Genomic DNA, 22,494 nt, shown 5'->3' on the forward strand with positions numbered 1-22,494 from the left:
TTCTGCTGGTCAGTCCGGGATTCAGCCATGAAGGAAGGTGTGGCAGGCTGCTACAGCATGGCTCCCAAATTTCTGAAATCGGAACAAAGGATACCTATTAGCAAAGATATGTAGGCGTAGCACACACCCTCTGCCACGCCCCCTTAAAGGAGAATTATACCAAAAAAAAAGATTAAATAAACCCACAAGTGCTTTTTTTTTTTTTTTACCACTACTATTCCTTTATACTGGTTTTTGAAATTTACAAATGCAGCAATTTAGGAAGGTTTAGCACTGGGAAACACTTTTTGAAAGATAAATATAGGGATCAGACCAAAATGAGGGACAAATGAGGAGGAACGAGGGACCAAATCAGGGATAGTCCCTCGAAATCGGGGACAATCCCTCGAAATCAGGGATTTTTGGGAGCTATGCTACAGGTAGGTGTTTGTATTTTAGACCTGCAGCATCTACTACCCTCTACCTCTCTCCCACACCTAAGCGTTCTCCGCAGCGCTTTGCATTTTACAAAAATGCACTACAGTCCATTTAACATGATTTTCTATGGGACACGTTCAAATCTTTGCGTTTTCACCCGGTACGTTTTTTGGAAAGAGTCAGGGACTTTTTTGGATGCAAAAGTTGCATTTTTGGTTCTATAGACTGCAGTGGAAACGCTGCAGAAACACATGTAGTGTGTATTTCCTGCGTTTTTGTGCCTTTTGTTTATGCGTTTTACATTTTAAATCTGCCTAGCAACAAGAAGAATGTTAAAAAAAAAAAAGCACAACATGAAAAACGCGGCAAAAACGGCACAAAAACTCAGCAAAAATGTAATGCAGAAATGGCTCAAACGCAACCTGTATAAGTGTGAACCAAGACTTAATGAAACTATTAACCACTTGAGCTCCAGAGGATTTACCCCCCTTAATGACCACGCCTCTTTTTGCTACTCAGTGCTGCACTAATTCAACTGATAATTGCGCGGTTATGCAATGCTGCACCCAAACGAAATTTACGTCCTTTTTTTTCACACAAATAGAGCTTTCTTTTGGTGTAATTTGATCACCTGTGCGCTTTTTACTTTTCACGCTATAAACAAAAAAAGGCCAAAAATTTTGAAGAAAAACAATATTTTTTAATTTCAGCTATAAAAAATATATAGTAAACTCAAAGTTGGTTATAAATTTAGGCCAAAATGTATTCTGCTCCATGTTTTTGGTAAAAAAAATCCCAATAAGTGTATATTGATTGCTTTGTGTGGAAGTTATAGCGTCTACAAACTATGGTATAGATACTGCAATTTACGCCAGTTTTCTGCTATACAGCGCTGCGCTAGTTTAACGGACAATTGCGCGGTCATGCAATACGATACATAAATGAAATTTACATCTTTTTTTCCCCCACAAATTGAGCTTTCTTTTGGTGGTATTTGATCGCCTGTGTGGTTTTTATTTTTTGCGCTATAAAAAAAAAGGCTGACAATTTTGATGAAAAAAAAACAATATTTTGGACTTTTTGCTATAAAACATGTCCAGTAAAAAAAAATGCAAAAATCAAATTTAGTCATAAATTTCGGCCAAAATGCATTCTGCGACATGTCTTTGCTAAAAAAAAAACAATACATGTAAATTAATTGGTTTACGTGAAAGTTATAGCGTTTACAAATGGCTGGAAAGATACTGGAATTTTTAGGGTTTTTTTTATACTAATAATGGCGGCGATCAGTGAATTATGACGGCGATCAGGGACTTATGGCAGCGACTTATGGTGGAACTGCGGGACTGCGGCGGACATTCTGACATTGGGGGGTGCTGACTTGGGGTCACTGACATCCCGAAAAACACTAATACAGTGATCAGTGTAAAAAATAAAACCACTGACACTGTACTAATGGCAATGGGGAGGAAGGGGTTAACTTTATTTAGCAGGGAAGGGGTATCTGAGTGAGGGGAGTGTTTTACTAGGGGGCGGGGGGGGTATACTGGGCGGGACAAGGCTGATCGAGAAAGAGAAACTGTTCTATCTCGATCAGCTCATCCTCGAGCTGACAGGGAAGTGACAGACAGCACAGCTACTGCAGCTGTGTTCTCTGTCACTGTTTGCCGCCGATCGCCGGGAAACAGCCGCTAAGGACAGGCTGTGACCCGGCGACTCACATCTGCGGCGGTGATCGGCGGGACAGATAGGGCGGCGGCGCGCCCCCTATTTGTTTACAAAACACACATTTTAAAACGTGGTTTTGCCTGCGAGTGCCGCCCTGCCGCCGTATATCTACAGTGGCTGAGCGGCAAGTGGTAATATAATTCCATCCATGCCAAACCCTTGAAGGAAATCATGGTTTGCGTTGTAAGAATGTAGTGCATAAGAATAGTTTTTTAGTTAATTATAATAATTATAATAGTTCATTATAAGTTTTATTTTTCTTTATCTTTTCATAAACTTTAAAAAGAATTGTGTAGAAAAAAATCTCGCTGTGTACTGCAGATATTATATGTAACCAGATACATGTGTTTTTCAGACCTACCTGGCGAAGAGAAAACACATGAGCCGGGCCGCCTTTTCTTACACCTTGTTACAAGGTATTCAGGATCTGGGAAGAGAAGCTGTGATCGGACTCTGCAAATGTCTCTGTGCAGTACAGAAAAATTGTCCTCATCCAAATTTATTAGCCGTTCTGGGAGAAATCAGCCAGAAAGGTAACTGGAATTTATATTTGCAATTGTGATAACCGTGCAGCCAGAGGGAAGAGTCGCATTGTACAGTGGGGATGTGGTCATCTAACACTCTAGAACAGGGGTGTCAAACTGACGGCCCTCTAGCTGTTACAGAACTACAAGTCCCATCATACCTCTGCCTGGGGGATAGTAGAAAAGAAGGAGCGCCCGATGTCCAAAAGAATTCATTTTTGATGGTCGATTGGGAGGCATTCATTGAGAGTAATGTCATGTACATCAAGCAAATCTTATCAACAGTTTTTCTTAAGGATATAAACTTTTTCTATATGAATTTTATTTTTCGAAATGTACTATTACTCCAGATCTTCTGAGTTGTTGGTCCTCATGAATAGAAGTCTTGCTGCAATGGGGTTAATTTGCAAAAAAGCATATATCCTGTTCACTCAACGAAGTTAATTTCTACTTTGCAAGTGATTTGTTTCTTAGTTTGTTGAATTAGATGGAGTTCTACTGACCTCCATCATCCAACCACAAGCTTTTTTAACCGTTTCAATACCGTGCAATTTTACACCTTCCTGCCCAGGCCATTTTTCAGGTTTCAGCGCTCTCACACTTTGAATGACAATTGTGCGGTCATACTACACTGTACCCAAACTAAAATTTTATCATTTTCTTCACACAACTAGAGCTTTCTTTTGGTGGTATTTAATCTCCGCCGGGGTTTTTATTTTTTGCTAAATTAACAAAAAAAGACCAAAAATTTTGAAAAAAAAACACATTTTTCTTTGTTTCTGTTATAAAAGTTTACAAATAAATAATTGTTCTTCATAAATTTAGGCCGAGATGTATTCTGCTACATGTCTTTGATGAAAATAACCCAAATTAAGATGTATTTTTTAGTTTGTAGGAAAGTTATAGAGTTCACAAACTATGGTATAGATCTGAATATTGATCAATCCTGAAGTACTGACAGCCAATCTAATTTCTTGAGGTCCAAGAATGTCAGAACAGTACAGATATCCCCCAAATGACCCCTTTTTGCAGAGTAGACAGACCGACGTACTTCATAAGAGGAATGGCGAGTTTTTTGAAGTTGTATTTTATTGTCATAATTTTTCGGAAAATTAAAAAATTAAAAAAATTATTTTCACTATTTTTTTTTCTACATACTGTCACCAGTGCAGTACAGCGTCATCATATAACTGGCATGGCGGTAAACAGGGACACTGACTGGTGACAGTATGAAAAAAAAAAAAATATATATATATATATATATATATATATATATATTTTTTTTTTTTTTTTATTATATTTAATTTTTTATTACATTTTTTTTTAATTTTTTAAGATTTTTTTTTCATACTTTATTATGACCAAAGTAGTACAATGTTACCATAGTAACATTGTACTACTTTGGGGAAGTGATCAGTATTTTTTTTTTTTTTTTTTTACACAATTTGCTTATAGCAAAGAATTACTTTGCTATAAGCAAGCATTTACCTGAATGAAATCGATTCATTCAGCTTTTTTTTTTTTTGTGCTTAGCTGTGATTTGGTCACAGCTAATCACATGACATGTGCATGTGATTAGCTGTGACCATTCACAGCTAGGCACTAGTATACAATGGATGGCATCATGAATGAAGCCATCCATTGTATACAACTGTCATGTGACCTGCTGTGATTGGTCACAGCAGGTCACATGGTACCAACAACGGGAGCCGGTACTCGGATCTGTCATCGGCCGTGTCCGAGGTGCACGGCCGGTGACAGATCGCACTGCTGCGCCGCTCTGCATTAGTGCAAACTGTGCATGTGCGGGAGCACGCCAAATGGCGTGCACCCGGAGTGCAGAGACACATTTGAAGCCGCCAAACGGCCATTGGCCGGGCGGCTAATGGTTAAAAATGTCCCTTGCTTGTGATTGAATATTCTATATAAGATGAATGCTCACCACATTCACTAGGAAAATGCCATTGCAAAGTAAAAATGCTTTACCCCTTTAGTAAACCAACCCCAATGTGTCCGTGTTATATACAGCATTCAGAGGTCACTTTCCCGGTGCTGATTGGAACATTACAGGAATCTAACTGGTAGATATGTGATCTCTGCACACAATTTAAATCTGGAGAGTTACTTTAACTCATTCAACATGTACTTATTTATTATTTCTCTAAGAACATGCTTATGCAAGCAATTGTTTAATCTTTTCCAGCCCAGCAAGGTAACAATAATTAAAGATTAACACTATATTGCCAAAAGTATTGGCCCCGCCCTCCAAATCATGTGATTCAGGTGTTCCAATCCCCTCCATATCATGTGATTCAGGTGTTCCAATCCCCTCCCAATCATGTGATTCAGGTGTTCCAATCCCCTCCATGGCCACAGGTGTATACAATCATCCCCTAGGCATGCAGACTGCTTCTACAAACATTGGTGAAAGAATGGGTCGCTCTCAGGAGCTCAGTGACTCCAAGCGTGGTCCCGTGATAGGTGGCCACCTGGGCAATAAGTCCATCCGTGACATTTCCTGGCTACTAAATATTCCACGCTCAACTGTTAGTGGGAATATAACAAAGTGGAAGCTACTGGGAACAACAGCAACTCAGCCACCAAGTGGTAGGTCACGTCACATGACAGGGCGGGGTCAGCGCATGCTGAAGCGCACAGTGCGCAGAAGTCGCCTACTGCCTGCAGAGTCAATAGCTAAAGACCTCCAAACTTGGTGTGGCCTTCAGATGAGCCCAACAACAGTGCATAGAGAGCTTCATGGAATGGGTTTCCATGGCCGAGCAGCTGCAGCCAAGCCTTACATCACCAAGTGCAATGCAAAGCGTTGGATGCCGTGGTGTAAAGCACGCCGCCACGGGACTCTAGAGCAGTGGAGACGTGTTCTCTGGAGTGACCAATCACGCTTCTTTGGCAATCCGCTAGCCGTGTCTGGGTTTGGCAGTGGCCAGGAGAACGGTACTTGCCTGACTGCATTGTGCCAAGTGTAAAGTTTGGTGGAGGGGGATTATGGTGTGGGGTTGTTTTTCAGGGGTTGGGCTTGGCCCCCTAGTTCCAGTGAAGGAAACTCTTAAGGCGTCAGCATACCAAGATATTATGGACAATTTCATGCTCCCAACATTGTGGGAAGAGTTTGGGGATGGCCCCTTCCTGTTCCAACATGACTGCGCGCCAGTGCACAAAGCAAGGTCCATAAAGACATTTTGGCCCTCTTTGAAGCTCGGTAAGCTCTGACATGACTCCTTATTACTAGCGGCGCACACCGTGAATGAAGAACGTGAGGCTTCCCACCTGTTAGCTAGGTGTCTCATCACACAGCGGAAGCAAAACAATGTTGGACATCATGTTTATATATCTTTAAAATTTATCATTATGTGGGTCTGCCTGAACTGGATATGATCACGTCATAAATTGTATTTATTTTTCTTTAGGTGAGGGTCTGGTGGAGCAGATTCTGCTGGATGAACTTGGATGTTCACTGAGTCCAAAGCTGAGAGGTGAAAAATTATACAGTAAAGTATAACGCAGTATATTTGATTAAAAAAAATCAATTTCCTCCAAAGTGCAGAGGTTGTTATGTGTTCCCTGAATTCAGACTTTCCCCTTCAGGTCATACAATTCATGTACTTAGGATTCTAACCGGGGTCATACACAGGAGAGCAGAGAGAGAAGATCCGTTAGAAAGCCATGGTCAGGTCACGAGGCAGGCAGAAGACGGGTCTAGGGACAATCCGAGTCAGTAACAGGAATCCACAGATGCAAAGAGAACACAGGAACAAGCTCACTGGAGAGCCGAAGATCAACCAGCAATTGCAGAGAGCCATAACGGGACAGGGTCGTCTAGCACCAAGGGCAAGAATCCAGAATTGCCCCCCTTTTCCACACTGTTAATACATGCCTTAGAATTGGTGTACCATCCTGCATGTATCCCCCCTTGCTCATCTGCTCCCGGGGCAGCTGTCCCTCCTGCCCACCCCTTGTCCCGGCCCTGGCAGAGAGATAGTGGCGTCCTTATAAAGACCATCTGGCACCAAACTGGGCTGGGATCTGTTGTCTTCTCATATGAAGTGCACACAGGAACAGTTCATAAGACAAATCTGTTGTCTTATATCAATGATGGAGGACATATGACCAGCGTATATTTATATATGTACTTTTCCTGCAGCAACGAACAATTCTTTTCCAGAGAGATGCATTTATTCGGATAAAGACACCTTAAGGTGTCAGCATACCAAAATATTTTGGTCAATTTCATGCTCCCAACTATGTGGGAAGAGTTTGGGGATGGTCCCTTCCTGTTGCAACATGACTGCACACCAGTGCACAAAGCAAGTTCCCTTCACTGGAACTAGGGGGCCAAGCCCAACCCCTGGAAAACAACCCCACACCATAATCCAAACTTTACACTTGGCACCATGCAGTCAGGAAAGTACCTTTCTCCTGGCAACCAACAAACCCAGACACATCCATCAGATTGCCAGACAGAGAAGCATGATTGGTCACGTCTCTAGAGTCCAGTGGTGGCGTGCTTTACACCACTGCATTCAACGTTTTGCATTGCACTTGGTGATGTAAGGCTTGGATGCAGCTGCTCGGCCATGGAAACCCATTCCATGAAGCTCTCTACGCACTGTTGTTGGGCTCATCTGAAGGCCACACCAAGTTTGGAGGTCTTTAGCCATTGACTCTGCAGACAGTTGGTGACTTCTGTGCACTGTGTGCTTCAGCATGCGCTGACCCCGCTCTGTCATGTGACGTGGCCTACCACTTGGTGGCTGAGTGGCTGTTGTTCCCAGTAGCTTCCACTTTGTTATAATCCCACTAACAGTTGAGCGTGGAATATTTAGTAGCCAGGAAATGTCACGGATGGACTTATTGCCCAGGTGGCCACCTATCATGGGACCACGCTTGGAGTCACTGAGCTCCTGAGAGCGACCCATTCTTTCACCAATGTTTGTAGAAGCAGTCTGCATGTCTAGGGGCTTGATTGTATACACCTGTGTCCATGGAGAAGATTGGAACACCTGAATCACATGATTGGGAGGGCGGGGACAATACTTTTGGCAATATAGTGTTAATCTTTAATTATTGTTACCTTGTTGGGCTGGAAAAGATGAAACAGGTGCTTGCATAAGCATGTTCTTAGAGAAATAATAAATAAGTACATGTTGAATGAGTTAAAGTAACTCTCCAGATTTAAATTGTGTGCAGAGATCACATATCTACCAGTTAGATTCCTGTAATGTTCCAATCAGCACTGGGAAAGTGACCTCTGAATGCTGTATATAACACAGACACATTGGGGTTGGTTTACTAAAGGGGTAGAGCATTTTTACTTTGCAATGGAATTTTCTTAGTGAATGTGGTGAGCATTCATCTTATATAGAATATCAAATCACAAGCAAGGGACACTTTTAAAAAAGCTTGTGGTTGGATGATGGAGGTCAGCAGAACTCCATCTAATTCAATAAACTAAGAAATAAATCACTTGCAAAGTAGAAATTAACTTCGCTGAGTGAACAGGATATATGCTTTTTGCAAATTAACCCCATTGCAGCAAGACTTCTATTCATGAAGACCAACAGCTCAGAAGATCTGGAGTAACAGTTAATTTCGAAAAATAGAATTCATATAGAAAAAGTTTATATCCTTAACCACTTCCAGACCGGACACTTTTACCCCTTTCCTGACCAGGGCAATTTTCAGCTTTTAGCGCTATCACACTTTGAATGACAATTGCGCGGTCATGCAACACTGTACCCAAATTAATTTTTTACCATTTTTTTTAGATAGATAAAGCTTTATTTTGGTGGTATTTATTCACCACTGGGATTTTTTTTTTTTTTTGCAATGTAAATGAAATGTCCATAAACTTTGAAAAAAAGTGTTTTTTTATAACATTTTGCTAATAAATAATATTTCATCATAAATCTTAGCCAAAATTTATTCCTTTATCTTTTTAGTAAAAAAAAAAAATCCAAATTAGTTTATAAGCAAAAATTATAATTTTTATACATTTTTTTTTAAGTTTTTATTTTATTTTTTTATATTATTATTTTTTATTTTTATTTTTAACATACTGTCACCCTAGCAGTACAGTGTCACCATGGTGACACTGTACTACTTGTGAGGGGTGATGAAGATTTTTTTTTTTTTTTTACACTGATTGCTTTTACACCCATATAGGATGTAAAAGCAATCATTTCTCTTTCTCTCTGTGTGCATTCTTGCACTCATTGAGAAGAACTGAGTGAGCTGTGATTGGTCACAGCTTGTCACATGGTACAAGGCTTTTGTGAATAGTCTTGTACCATGTGACCTCTGTGATCATTCACAGATTTCACACATAGTAAGCAATGATGTGAGAAGTGACATCTTGCTTACTACTTTGCATGTGATCACTGATTGGCCAATCAGTGATCACATGATCGGGACCTCGTACAGAGGTCCCGTCCGACGATCGGTGTTTCACTGTGTCCGGAGGACACAGCGGGCACCAGATCGTGGTGCTGCGAGCTCCCAGGGAGCGCGCACAAGCAGGGTGCGGGGAGGCCATTTATAAACGGCCACCCGACCCTGCAGTGCCACCGTCCGGCCGTTTATATACAACGGCCGGTCGGGAAGTGGTTAAGAAAAACTGTTGATAAGATTTGCCAATCACAAACATTTTGAACTACAATCAACTAATTTATACAACTAATCTTTTCTCAGGTATTGATTAAGTATGTAGGTTTGTACACTACGTTTTTCAATTAATTAAAATGATATGTGTTCGTAGTACATTCCCAAATATCTATGTACAGAATATGTCACAAAGTTTTGCTTGAGCTAAATATAACATTGTCAATGTCTGACTTAGCCTGAGTCATAAAATATTTCCATTATATCCCCAGATATTCAGGAAAAGCACAAACATCATCTGATGGAGAAGACTGAGACTCTAGTGGAGCATAGACCCCCAGGAACTACCCTGGAACCACAAAGATTCCTCATCAATGAGCGTTATGTGAAGCTGATTGTAGTCTCCACTGATCAGTTCCGGCAACGTCCCCAGAATGAGATAATACAGACCGGGGTAAAACATGAGGAATGCTTGAAGGAAACACAAACTGGACTGGAACATATTACCCCCAATAGGCTATTCCAATGGAACCACCAGTCCCAATGTGTACCACATGCAGTAATGGTGAGCGGAGTGCCAGGAATAGGGAAGACCACACTGATGCAGAAGTTTGTCTATGACTGGGTGACCGGAAAACACTACCAGAGATTTGCCTTTGTCTTCTTCTTCAGATTCCGGGACCTTAATAGACTGGGAGAGGTCAGCTTGGAGCAGATGATTCTTCAACAATATCCACATCTGGAGGGTCCGATTGGAGATGTTTTACAAGATCCAGAGAGACTTCTGTTTATATTTGATGGCTTAGATGAAAGTATTCACCAAATAGATTTCAGATCAAGTAAACTGTCCAATCCAAAGCAGAGAACACATTTTGATAAGATTGTGGTCAGTTTGGTGAGGCAGAGTCTTCTTAAGGGTTGCTCTATACTGATGACCAGCCGCCCAACCAGACTGGCATCGGTTGATACCGGTGTTTTCCAGAGAATAGCGGAGATCATGGGATTTCTCCATGAAGACAGATGGATCTTCTTCAATAATTTCTTTGGAAATGAGGAATGGTCAGAGAAGGCTTTTCATTATGTGCAGGAGAATGACACGCTGTACACTTTCTGTTATATCCCAGCATACTGCTGGATCATCTGTACAGTGTTATCAATGTGCTTCAGAGCCCAACCAACAATCACCGATCAGCTGATGACATCATTACCCAAAACAGTGACACAACTCTTCGTGACTTTTGTCTCCAACATTCTGGCCAATCACAGCCAGAATACAGATGGTGCTCACACTGCCCGGGAACTGCTGACATCTATGGGGCGGATGGCAGAACATGGCGTCATGAATCACATGATTGTATTTGATGAGCGTCATCTGGAGTCATTCAGTGTGAGAAATGATAAACATTTCTTTTCATCTTTCCTGATGGAATCTGGTCAGCCTCCTGATGTGGATTACACCTTCTTACATCTCACTCTTCAGGAGTTCATTGCTGCTTTAGTCCATTTTATCGACTATAATGCTGACAGATTACAGGAAACACTTGATAAAGCTGAATCTTACAAAGACGGCCGTGCGGAAATATTCCTCCGTTTCCTCTGTGGTTTCTCAGACTCTTCTACTAGATCCATGTTAAAGTCTCATGTGGGAGAATTGTCTACTCAGGCTGCCAGACATGTCATCTCCTGGATCCAGAAGAAAATACCAGAACAAAGACCTGACACATCCATAAGAGGCAACAGAGATCTTCTTAATGTATTCTACTATCTCCATGAGAGCAGGAATAAGGCTCTGGTGTCACAATGTATTGGATCAAACAACACTGACTTTTACAATGTCCCCCTCAGCCCTCTGGACTGCTCTGTGCTGTCCTTTATCCTTCAATCCTGCAGAGAGAGAGAAGTAAATCTAAGTTCATGTAATATTCAGAGTGAAGGATTGAGAAAACTTGTACCGGCTCTACACAACATCAAGAGTCTGAGGTAAAGTTTGGCTAATAATATTAATCACGTCTGTGTTAATTTGGAATGATCTGAAATTTTCCCAAAAAATATACTAATTGGGGTTTTCTATATGTGGATTTTATATGTATTTATATGAGCACAATAGAATAGAAGCAGCAGAATCCACTTAATTGAATATATATATATATTTATAAATATATATTGTGACAGTGTGGCGATCTGTCACCCTGGATTCTCAACAAGGCAGGTTGAGGGGCTCCAGGGTAAAGGTTTGATATGGAGGAAAGTGGCTTTTCACTTTCCTCCTTTGTTTGTAAGGTCTGTTTTGGGATCTGGAGCCTGGAGATTTCAAAGAGATCTGGGAGGGATGAAATCTCCAATCCTGGGACCAGGTTTTGGGAATGGCCAGGAGACTGATTGCACAGTTGTGTGCAGGCCTTTAGATAGAGTCAGGACCAGAGTTCTGGGCTCCACCCCGGCAGATAGGAGTCAGGAGGGCTCCACTTGGAAGGCAGGAGGTCACTGCCTGGAAGTCAGGTGGGCTTCACCAAGGAGAGGTGGAAGCCAAAAGCGGCAAGGAGCTGCTTGGTAGTAGCTATGTGCTAGTGGCCAGCTGTGTGCAAGAGCCATGGTTTTTGAAAGGGTCTGCAGGAGTCAGACGTAAGCCTGAAGAGGAAGGCCAGTGGAAGATTGTATATCTGAGAGAGCCAGGAGGCTGAATTTTGTTATGTGGATGATCGATACCCCTGTGTGGGAAACTTCTGTTTTGAACTTTCATTTAAATAAAAGTGGGCTAAAAAAGGCCTTAAAAAGAAAGCGAGTAGCTGTGTGCGTTTAAAAGCTCTACCACTTTGAAGCGAGTTCCCACAATATATATATATATATATATATATATATATCAGACCTGCAGTGGTGACAGCGTTATACAGTGTTATATTCAGAAATCATACATTCAAAGTGCCCCCGGTATAAAGGGACCCACATATCTCTGTTATCCATTTACCATATACTGATTTGCATGTTTTGCTGCATTTTCAGCAATTTTAGACCACCAGATGGAATTTAACCAGAAACAGGGTTTTTTAACCTTATGTCAAATGAACGGGGAAAACGTTAAACCCTCATTCAGACCATTCAGATTCATTGGGTTTGATTTACTAAAGGCAAATAGACTGTGCACTTTGCTAAGTGCAGTTGCTACAGAGCTTAGTAAATAAGGTGAAGCTTCACTTTACAAAAAATACTCACATGCAAGAAAAATAAAAAAAAATGATTTTTTGCATACTCGTATTTATTTCAGGTACTTATATAGCGACGTCAATTTACACAGCACTTTACATACATATTGTACATTCACATCAGTCCCTAACCCTCAAGGGGCCTACAATCTAAGGTCCCTAACTCACATTCACATACTAGTGGGGGAAGCTGAGGACAGTGATGGGGTGCTGGGGGGAGGAGGGAGCTGAGGACAGTAATTTGGTGCTGTAAGAGGGGGGCAGGACATTAATGGGGGGGACTGAGGACATTTACATCAGTCCCTAATCCTCAACAAGCGTACAATCTAAGGTCCCTAATGCACATTCATACATACACATACTAGCGCCAATTTAGACAGGATCCAATTCACCTCCCTGCATGTCTTTGGAGTATGCGAGGAAACCGGAGTACCTGGAGGAAACCCATGCAGGCACAGGGAGAACATGAAAACTCCAGGCAGGTAGTGTCGTGGTTTGGATTGAAACCAACGGCCCTAGTACTGCCAGGCAGAAGTGCCAACCATTTAGCCACTGTGCTGCCCATGACTGGATGATGGGGGTCATTAAACACTCTGGAGCAACTGCATTTGGAAAAGTCTGCAGTCTGTTTTCCTTTAGTAAATCAATCCCATTGTCCTCAACTGAAAAATACACTCAGCCTCGCTTTTTAACAACTTTTCATGTATTTTCTTTTTCTGGGTTCCAATTTATTACGCTCAAGTCCCCAGAATTTCAGATCATCTGTTTTTCCTGCATGTATTTCCCACGTGTGACATGCTATCGGTTTATTCTTTGTATGGGCTGTACCGCCAATATGTTCCAAGACTCTCTTTCCCAATGGCCTTATAGTCTTGCCAACATATAGCCGATTGTTTGGGCACTGGGCTTTCAAAGTCCTGGACTGTCGGCATGTACTTGCATGCTTTGCAGTGACCACATCTATGTCATCCTGTCGATGGGCCGGGCAGCCAGTTTCTGTCACGGTCACCTCTTCTTTTTTTTTTTTTTTACTCGAAATCTTGTTCAAATGGCTATGTCCCAGTCCACCACTTCAATTCCTCTCTTTCCTATATGTAATAATTGGACTCTCTGCCAGGTGTTTTTTCAAATCTTTTGTCTTGTAATATGCGTGGCCAGTATTTCCAGAAGATGGCATATGTCTTGTAAGACTGAGCTAAATAGTCATCAATAATTTCAGATAAGGTCCTTCTGATCCCTATTCATATTTTCTACGAATAAGTGATCTCGTTTCTTGTTTATTGCCCTATAATATGCCCATTTAGGGACCTTATCTGGATAACCTCTTGCTTTAAATCTCGTGCAGGAGACATTACATTCCTCCTCAAAATCTTTTATACCCACATCAGCTCCGGAAGATTTACCCCCCTTCCTGACCGGCCACTTTTTGCGATACGGCGATCTCTGCTGTGCAGAGAGATAGAAAGCAGCACAGCCCTTGCTGGCGGGAGAGAGACCTGTGTTGTTTGCACACTGATCTCTCCCCTCTCCGCTTCGCCAACAATCACAGAGTCCCGACTGAAAATCGGCGGCCGGGACCCAGTGATTGACATGACATTAACATGATCTGAGGAAGGGACAAGTTCCTGAAACATGTTATGATGATGACTGGCTGCTCTCTTTTGGTTTAACATGGTTTGAGTGCTCCTCTAGGCTTCCAGTTTGCCCTCACAGCCCTTGTTCAGGTGGTCTCTCGCCAGGTCTATGACATAACAACCGGATCTGGGACACGTGACCTAAATGCTCCATCTCAGTGATCCCGGCGGCTTCCATCTATATACCCTTCACACTGTCCTGAGGCTCCTAGGCTGAGCTACATACTGTTGGGTCCAGGATCATGCGTCATCCTTCAGCTTTTGGGAGTATGTGTTTCTCCTCTCCACTGGCTTGGTGATGTATCAATCTGGGCACTCCCACCCGTCATGACATTAAAGTGAATTTCGATTATTACTATTCCTGGGCTTGTGACTCTATTGACTTCCACAAGGTTGGGAGCGCTCCTTTATTTGTTGTTTTGTGCTCATGTCCCATTGCTGGTCAGATGAGTTGTTGGAGCTGCCCATACTGTGGTTATCTACGTATCCTCTGGAGCTTTATTGCGTTCGGTATTTGCACATTTACTGGAGTAGGCTGGTGGTTATATATATATGGTGTCTTAGGATTGATTTCCAGTATATTTTTGAGTTTACGGAGTTGTGGTGAAGGAGAAAAAAGGCAGATCCAGCTGGATTGTGTAGTCTGTAAATATTTGAGAGGTTCAAAAAGTAACATGAACCAGGGATCCTTTTCCTGATCCACATCACCAGCAGCAGTCTGGTGCACAGAACCTAAACTTGTGGGCTTTTTTTTCATTGGGCATTGGTATACTGTATGTCCATCATGACATCTTTTGCCTCTTTATACAATACTTCGGGGGGTTCGAGAAAACTTTAGGACAATTTGAGTCTTGTTGATATAATTCAGTGCTCATCCTGTGTATGGAGATATCACCGTCTCTACACATGGAGGACAATATTGGGGGGGTCTACTCCATTATAACATTTGTCTTAGAAAATTTGATTTCCTGGAGATTTATAAAGTGATGGAATATAAATGATTCCAATAAAGAGAAATGAGTTCCATCCATGTAGACAATAGTTCCATTCATTCCTGGGGGGGGGGATTTATACTCTTCTGGTAACATTCTTCTCTTCTACAGATTGTCCTCTAATCACCTGACAGACAATTCCTGCCCCCACCTGGCATCTGGAATAAGAAAAAACCCGACACTGAGGACACTGGACCTATCTGGGAACAATCTGGAGGGTCCTCATTTCAGGGATCTGATGGCGGCTCTGACAACAAGCCGGATAGAGGAATTACAGTGAGTATAACAGGACTTATGGAGGACAATATTGGGGGGTCTACTCCATTATAATATTTGTCTTATAAAAGTCTATTTCCTGGAGATTTATAAAGTGATCGAATATAAATTATTCCAATAAAGAGAAATGAGTTCCATCCATGTAGAGAATAGTTCCATTCATTCCTGGGGGGGGGGGCAGTGGAATTCATTTCCTTCTGGTAACATTCTTCTCTTCTACAGATTGTCCTCTAATCACCTGACAGACAGTTCCTGCCCCCACCTGGCATCTGGAATACGAAATAACCCGACACTGAGGACACTGGACCTGTCTATGAACAATCTGGGGGGTCCTCATTTCAGGGATCTGATGGCGGCTCTGACAACAAGCCGGATAGAGGAATTACGGTGAGTATAACAGGACTGACTGAGACAATCATATTCTGGGACATATTCACATTCCAACTATTAACCCCTCGCCTACCGGACACTTCTACCCCCTTCCTGTCCAGGCCAATTTCCAGCTTTCAGCGCTGTCGCACTTTGAATGATAATTGCGCGGTCATGCAACGCTGTACCCATATGACATTTTTATCATTTTTTTGTTACAGATAGAGCTTTATTTTGGTGGTTTTTAATCACGTCTGGGGTTTTTTATTTTTTCTTAAACCAAAAACCACTGAAAATTTGAGAAAAAAAGTATTTTCTTAGTTTTTGTTATACAATTTTGCAAATAAGTGATTTTTCTTCTTCACTGATGTGCGCTAATGAGGCTGCACTGATGGACACTGATAGGTAGCACTGATAGGCGGCACTGACTGGTACTGTTAGGTGGCACTGATAGGCGGCACTGACAAGCACTGATAGGCAGCACTGACTGGCACTGATAGGTGGCACTGATTGGCAGCACTGATAGGTGGCACTGGCTGGCACTGATGGGTGACACTGAAAGGGATCTCAGATGGGCACTGATATGTGGCATTGATGTGGCACTGACACAAGGCACTGATGGGCACTGACAGGTGGCACTGCTGGGGCTACACTGATCATCAGGGCACACTGATCATCAGTTCCCCGATAATCAGTATACATGTCCCCTCGGAGGAATGCCGATTAACGGCTCTCCTCTGTCAGTGTAAAAGCTCGAGAGGAGAGAAATGCCGATACCTGGCATTTCCCTGTTTACATGTGATCAGCTGTGATTGGACACAGCTGATCACATGACCGAGCCGACATCTTCGGCTCCTTCCGTGATCAGTGATCCGTTGCGCGCTCCCTGAGCCGAGCATGCGTGGTTGAGAATGGGAGGAGAAAACCACCTTGCGTCCATCATATTACTATATGGCGGGCGGGAGGTGGTTAAAAATTCTAATATTGTAAACAAAATCGATCCAATTTTTAGACTTCCTAAGTAGCCAATTATGTACAGCTGTCTAATGTTAGAACCTTATCACACTCTGTTATCAGCTATGAAATAGACTTTTTAAAAAAGTTTTATAAATGTCATAATTTAATTTATCCTGATATTTATTAAAACAGAAGCGAGTGTAGGAGGTCATACATACAGGACTCCGATCCGACTGCAATCAGTAATCAGTGCCCTGTACACATCTGTGTTATTTGGCATGAACATCCGTGTCTTAGGCAGGACATACAACCACGGGATGAAGACATGGAAATTGCTTGATCCCCCATTAACACAAAGAGTGTTGATGGAGAATCTCTCATGCAGTTCTATTATATTCTGCCGGCAGGGAGCACAGAGATCCTTCCCTACCAGCAGAATACAAAGATCACTGATCGCGAGATTGACTTTGGCACAACAAGCCTGTCCATAAATGGATGAACTTCGTCCAGTTGCTGCTGAAACAGCCTCATTTCGATCCACCTTTGGCTGGTTTTATGTCAGGAGATCTCCCCATTTCTGTACATCCACTATTCATTGTCAGGGATCCCCCATTACTACACATCTACAATTCAGTGTCAGGGGATCCCCCCATTACTACACAGCTACTATTCAGTGTAAGGGGATCCCCCATTACTACACATCTACTATTCAGTGTCAGGGGATCCCCCATTACTACACATCTACAATTCAGTGTCAGGGGATCCCCCCATTACTACACAGCTACTATTCAGTGTAAGGGGATCCCCCATTACTACACATCTACTATTCAGTGTCAGGGGATCCCCCATTACTACACATCTACAATTCAGTGTCAGGGGATCCCCCCATTACTACACAGCTACTATTCAGTGTAAGGGGATCCCCCATTACTACACATCTACTATTCAGTGTCAGGGGATCCCCCATTACTACACATCCACTATTCAATGTCAGGGGATCCCCCATTACTACGCATCTACTATTCAGTGTCAGGGGATCCCCCATTATTACACATCTATTATTCAGTGTCATGGGATCCCCCATTACTACACATCTACTATTCAGTGTCAAGGGATCCCCCATTTCTGTACATCCACTATTCATTGTCAGGGATCCCCCATTACTACACATCTACAATTCAGTGTCAGGGGATCCCCCCATTACTACACAGCTACTATTCAGTGTAAGGGGATCCCCCATTACTACACATCTACTATTCAGTGTCAGGGGATCCCCCATTACTACACATCTACTATTCAGTGTCAGGGGATCCCCCATTATTACACATCTATTATTCAGTGTCATGGGATCCCCCATTACTACACATCTACTATTCAGTGTCCGGGGATCCCCCATTACTACACATCTACTATTCAGTGTCGGGGGTCTCCCCATGACTTCCTATGAGTACAGAGCTCTGATCAGCAGAGATAAATAGAATATCAGATATAATCCTCCCGTCCAATCACTAGCAATGCTGATTCCAGCCTCACACTGTCTGCTGATCCCATTCATGCTCCACACACAAGGAGATGATAGCACAATACGAGTCATGTCAGTGGTATTCTGTGCTCATCTTGTGTATGGAGATATCACCGTCTCTACACATGGAGGACAATATTGGGGGGTCTACTCCATTATAACATTTGTCTTATAAAATTCTATTTCCTGGAGATTTATAAAGTGATCGAATATAAATGATTCTAATAAAGAGAAATTAGTTCCATCCATGTAGAGAATAGTTCCATTCATTCCTGGGGGGGGGGGGAATTCATTTCCTTCTGGTAACATTCTTCTCTTCTTCTATAGATTGTCCTATAATCACCTGACAGACAGTTCCTGCCCCCACCTGGCATCTGGAATAAGAAATAACCCGACACTGAGGACACTGAACCTGTCTGGGAACAATCTGGAGGGTCCTCATTTCAGGGATCTGATGGCGGCTCTGACAACAAGCCGGATAGAGGAATTACAGTGAGTATAACAGGACTGACTGAGACAATCATATTCTGGGACAGATTAACATTCCAACTATTAAAAAATTCTAATATTGTAAACAGAATCGATCCAATTTTTAGACTTCCTAAGTAGCCAATTATGTACAGCTGTCTAATGTTAGAACCTTATCACACTCTGTTATCAGCTATGAAATAGACTTTTTAAAAAAGTTTGATAGATGTCAAAATTAAATTTATCCTGATATTTATTAAAATAGAAGAGAGTGTAGGTCATACATAAAGGACTCCGATCCGACTGCAATCAGTACTCAGTGCCCTGTACACATCTGTGTTATTTGGCATGAACATCCGTGCCTTAGGCAGGCCATACATCCACGGGGTGAAGACATGGAAATTGCTTGATTCCCCATTAACACAAAGAGTGTTGATGGAGAATCTCTCATGGAGTTCTATTGTATTCTGCCGGCAGGGAGCACAGAGATCCTTCCCTACCAGCAGAATACAAAGATCACTGATCGCGAGATTGACTTTGGTACAACAAGCCTGTCCATAAATGGATGAAATTCGTCCAGTTCCTGCTGAAACCGCTTCAATTCCATCCACCTTTGGCTGGCTTTATGTCAGGGTATCTCCCCATTTCTGTACATCTACTATTCAGTGTCAGGGGATCCCCCATTACTACACCTCTACTATTCAGTGTCAGGGGATCCCCCATTACTACACATCTACTATTCAGTGTCAGGGATCCCCCATTACTACACCTCTACTATTCAGTGTCAGGGGATCCCCCATTACTACACATCTACTATTCAGTGTCAGGGGGTCTCTCCATTACTACACATCTATTATTCAGTGTCAGGGGATCCCCCCATTACTACACATCCACTATTCAGTGTCAGGGGATCCCCCATTACTACTATTCGGTGTCAGGGGATCCCCATTACTACACATCTACTATTCGGTGTCAGGGGATCCCCATCACTACACATCTACTATTCAGTGTCAGGGGGTCTCCCCATTACTACACATCTACTATTCAGTGTCAGGGGATCCCCCATTACTACACATCTACTATTCAGTGTCAGGGGATCCCTGATTACTACACATCTACTATTCAGTGTAAGGGGATCCCCATTATTATAAATCTATTATTCAGTGTCAGGAGATCCCACATTTCTGTACAACCACTATTCAGTGTCAGGAGATCCCCCCATTACTATACATCTACTATTCAGTGTCAGGAGATCCCCCATTACTACACATCTACTATTCAGTGTCAGGGGATCCCCATTATTATAAATCTACTATTCAGTGTCAGGTGGTCTCCCCATTACTACGCATCTACTAATCAGTGTCAGGAGATGCCCCCATTACTACACATGTACTATTCAGTGTCAGGAGATCCCCCATTACTACACATGTACTATTCAGTGTCAGGAGATCCCCCATTACTACACATCTTCTATTCAGTGTCAGGAGATCCCCCATTACTACACATCTACTATTCAGTGTCAGGGGATCCCCCATTTCTACACATCTACTATTCAGTGTCAGGGGATCCCCCATTACTATACATTATTATTATTATACAGTATTTATAAAGCACCAATAGTTCGCTCAGCGCTGTGCATTACAAAGGGGGACAGAACATGTGACAGTACAATAACAATACAATACAAAACATGAGGGGATTGAGGGCCCTGCTCTTTCGAGCTTACAATCTAGGAGGGAGGGGATGGTGGCACAGAAGGAGATAGCTGTGGCGGATGGAGTGGTAGGAAGAATGGAGGAGGTAGGCAAGTTAGCAGGGGGTGGGGTAGGCTTCCCTGAAGAGATCGGTTTTCAGGGTGCGCCTAAAGGAGAGGAGAGTAGGTGATAATCTGATGGGTTGGGGCAGGGAGTTCCAGAGGATGGGTGACACCCTGGAGAAGTCCTGGAGGCGGGCATGTGAGGAGGAGACCAGGGAACTAGAGAGAAGGAGGTCCTGTGAGGAGCGTGTGCGTGCTTGGCGTTACTTGGATATTAGGTCAGTGATGTAGTTCGGGGCAGTATGGTGGACAGCTTTGTACATCAGTGTTAGGATTTTGAATTTTATCCGTTGCGCAATCGGAAGCCAGTGGAGGGATTGGCAGAGGGGGGAGGCAGAAACAGAGTGGTTGGAAAGGTGAATGAGTCTGGCAGCCGTATTCAGGATCGACTGAAGCGGGGATAGCCAGCGGCGAGGCAGGCCAGTAAGGAGGGAGTTGCAGTAATCGAGTCGTGATATGATGAGGGAGTGGATGAGCTGTTTAGTAGTTTCTGTGGTTAGGAACACGCGTATTTTGGCGATGTTGCGGAGGTGGAGTCTGCACAAGCTTGTTAAAGATTGGACTTGGGGCTGGAAGGATAGGTTGGAGTCCAGAATGACACCAAGTACTCTGGCCTGCGGGGCGGGTTTGATGGTGGAGTTGTTGGATGTGATGGAGAAGTCAATGGCAGGTGGTGTCCAGGCTGGGGGGGAAGACAAGAAACTCGGTTTTGGAGAGGTTCAGTTTAAGGAAAAGGAGCAACATCCAGTCTGATATTTCGCTCAGTAGGTGTATGATTCGGGCGGAGACCGAGGGGGTGAGGGTTGGGGGTTGAGAGATAGATTTGTGTGTCGTCGGCATAAAGGTGGTAGTTGAAGCCGTGAGAGTGGAGGTGGTAGCATTATAGGTAACGCTGAAAGAGCATTGTGACAGGTAGGATGAGAGCCGGGAGAGAGCAGAATCTCTGAGGCCGAGGGAGTGTAGTTTTTTGAGGAGGAGGGGGTGGTCGACTGTGTTAAAGGCTGCAGAGAGGTCAAGGAGTAGGAGCACTGAATAGTGGCCATTAGCTTTGGCGGTTAGCAGGTCGTTGGAGAGTTTGAGTAAGGCAGTTTCGGTGGAGTGTAGGGGACAGAAGCCGGACTGTAGGGGATCGAGGAGGTTGTTGTCGTTGAGGTGAGAGCTTAGGCGGGTGTAGACTAGGCGCTCGAGGAGTTTAGATGTAAATGGGAGCAGGGAGATGGGTCTGAGGTTGTTTGGGTCATTGGGGTCCAGGGAGGGCTTTTTAAGTATGGGGATGATGATGTTTCAGAGGGGAGGGGAAAGTGCCGGAGGAGAGGGAGAGATTGAAGATGTGGGTGAGGGAGCGTAGGATGGAGGGGGAGGGAGGTCGTAGGAGTTGTGAGGGGATAGGGTCGAGGGGGCAGGTGGTGAGGCGGGCATCAGAGAGGATCTTGGAGACTTCCTCGATGGTAGTAAGGTCAAAGGTGCAGAGTTTTGGGGGGGGACTTCAGTATGAGGAATGTAGAGTGGTGTGGAAGTGGAGGTCAGAGCAGTGGTGGGGCCGTGGGAGAGGGGTGATGAGGGCGTAGCTGAGTGAGGGGGAATGGGGTTTGAGGGAGTTTGTGCAGCGACAAAGTCCCTGCGGGTTATGTCGAGGGGGAGGGTGGATGAGGGGGTAGCTGTGTGAGAGGTGACAGGTTGAGAGGGCGTGTGAGTTGCGGCGATGTCCTTGCGAATTGTGTCAATCTTCTTTTTGAAGTGATTGGCAATCTCAAGGGCAGTGAGTGAGGTGCTGGGTGGAGGTGGGGGTGGCGAGAGTAGAAGGTGGAGAAGAGTCGGCGAGGATTGGAGGAGAGGGCCTTGATGAGGGTCAGGAAGTAGGCTTGTTTGGCTGCGTGGAGGGAGGAGGTGTAGGTGTGGAAGGCAGATTTGTAGCGGGTGAAGGTTTGTTGGGATTTGGTTTTGCGCCATAGTTGCTCCAGGGCACGACTGTG

The 22,494-nt window shown here is 43.4% G+C and overlaps 1 protein-coding gene across 4 annotated transcripts in view; it reads left to right on the forward strand.

The window, feature by feature from the left end:
* Window positions 1-22,494, forward strand: part of LOC149439250 (NACHT, LRR and PYD domains-containing protein 10-like) — a 71,227-nt gene that overhangs the window by 19,979 nt on the left and 28,754 nt on the right. The window contains exons 4-9 of one of the 4 annotated variants that reach the window (XM_089659247.1): window positions 2,501-2,678; window positions 6,098-6,163; window positions 9,560-11,267; window positions 15,225-15,389; window positions 15,612-15,776; window positions 18,565-18,729. In XM_089659247.1, coding sequence (XP_089515373.1) covers window positions 2,501-2,678; window positions 6,098-6,163; window positions 9,560-11,267; window positions 15,225-15,389; window positions 15,612-15,776; window positions 18,565-18,729 — 2,447 coding nt within the window. Of the gene's footprint in view, window positions 1-2,500; window positions 2,679-6,097; window positions 6,164-9,559; window positions 11,272-15,224; window positions 15,390-15,611; window positions 15,777-18,564; window positions 18,730-22,494 lie in introns of those variants that run through there. The other 3 variants (XM_089659248.1, XM_089659249.1, XM_089659250.1) reach the window with 3 other exon arrangements.

This window comes from Staurois parvus, unplaced genomic scaffold, assembly GCF_062004578.1.
Source record: "Staurois parvus isolate SC_StPar_1 unplaced genomic scaffold, SC_StPar_1.0 ptg001142l, whole genome shotgun sequence".
In the NCBI taxonomy this organism is placed as follows: Eukaryota; Metazoa; Chordata; class Amphibia; order Anura; family Ranidae; genus Staurois; species Staurois parvus.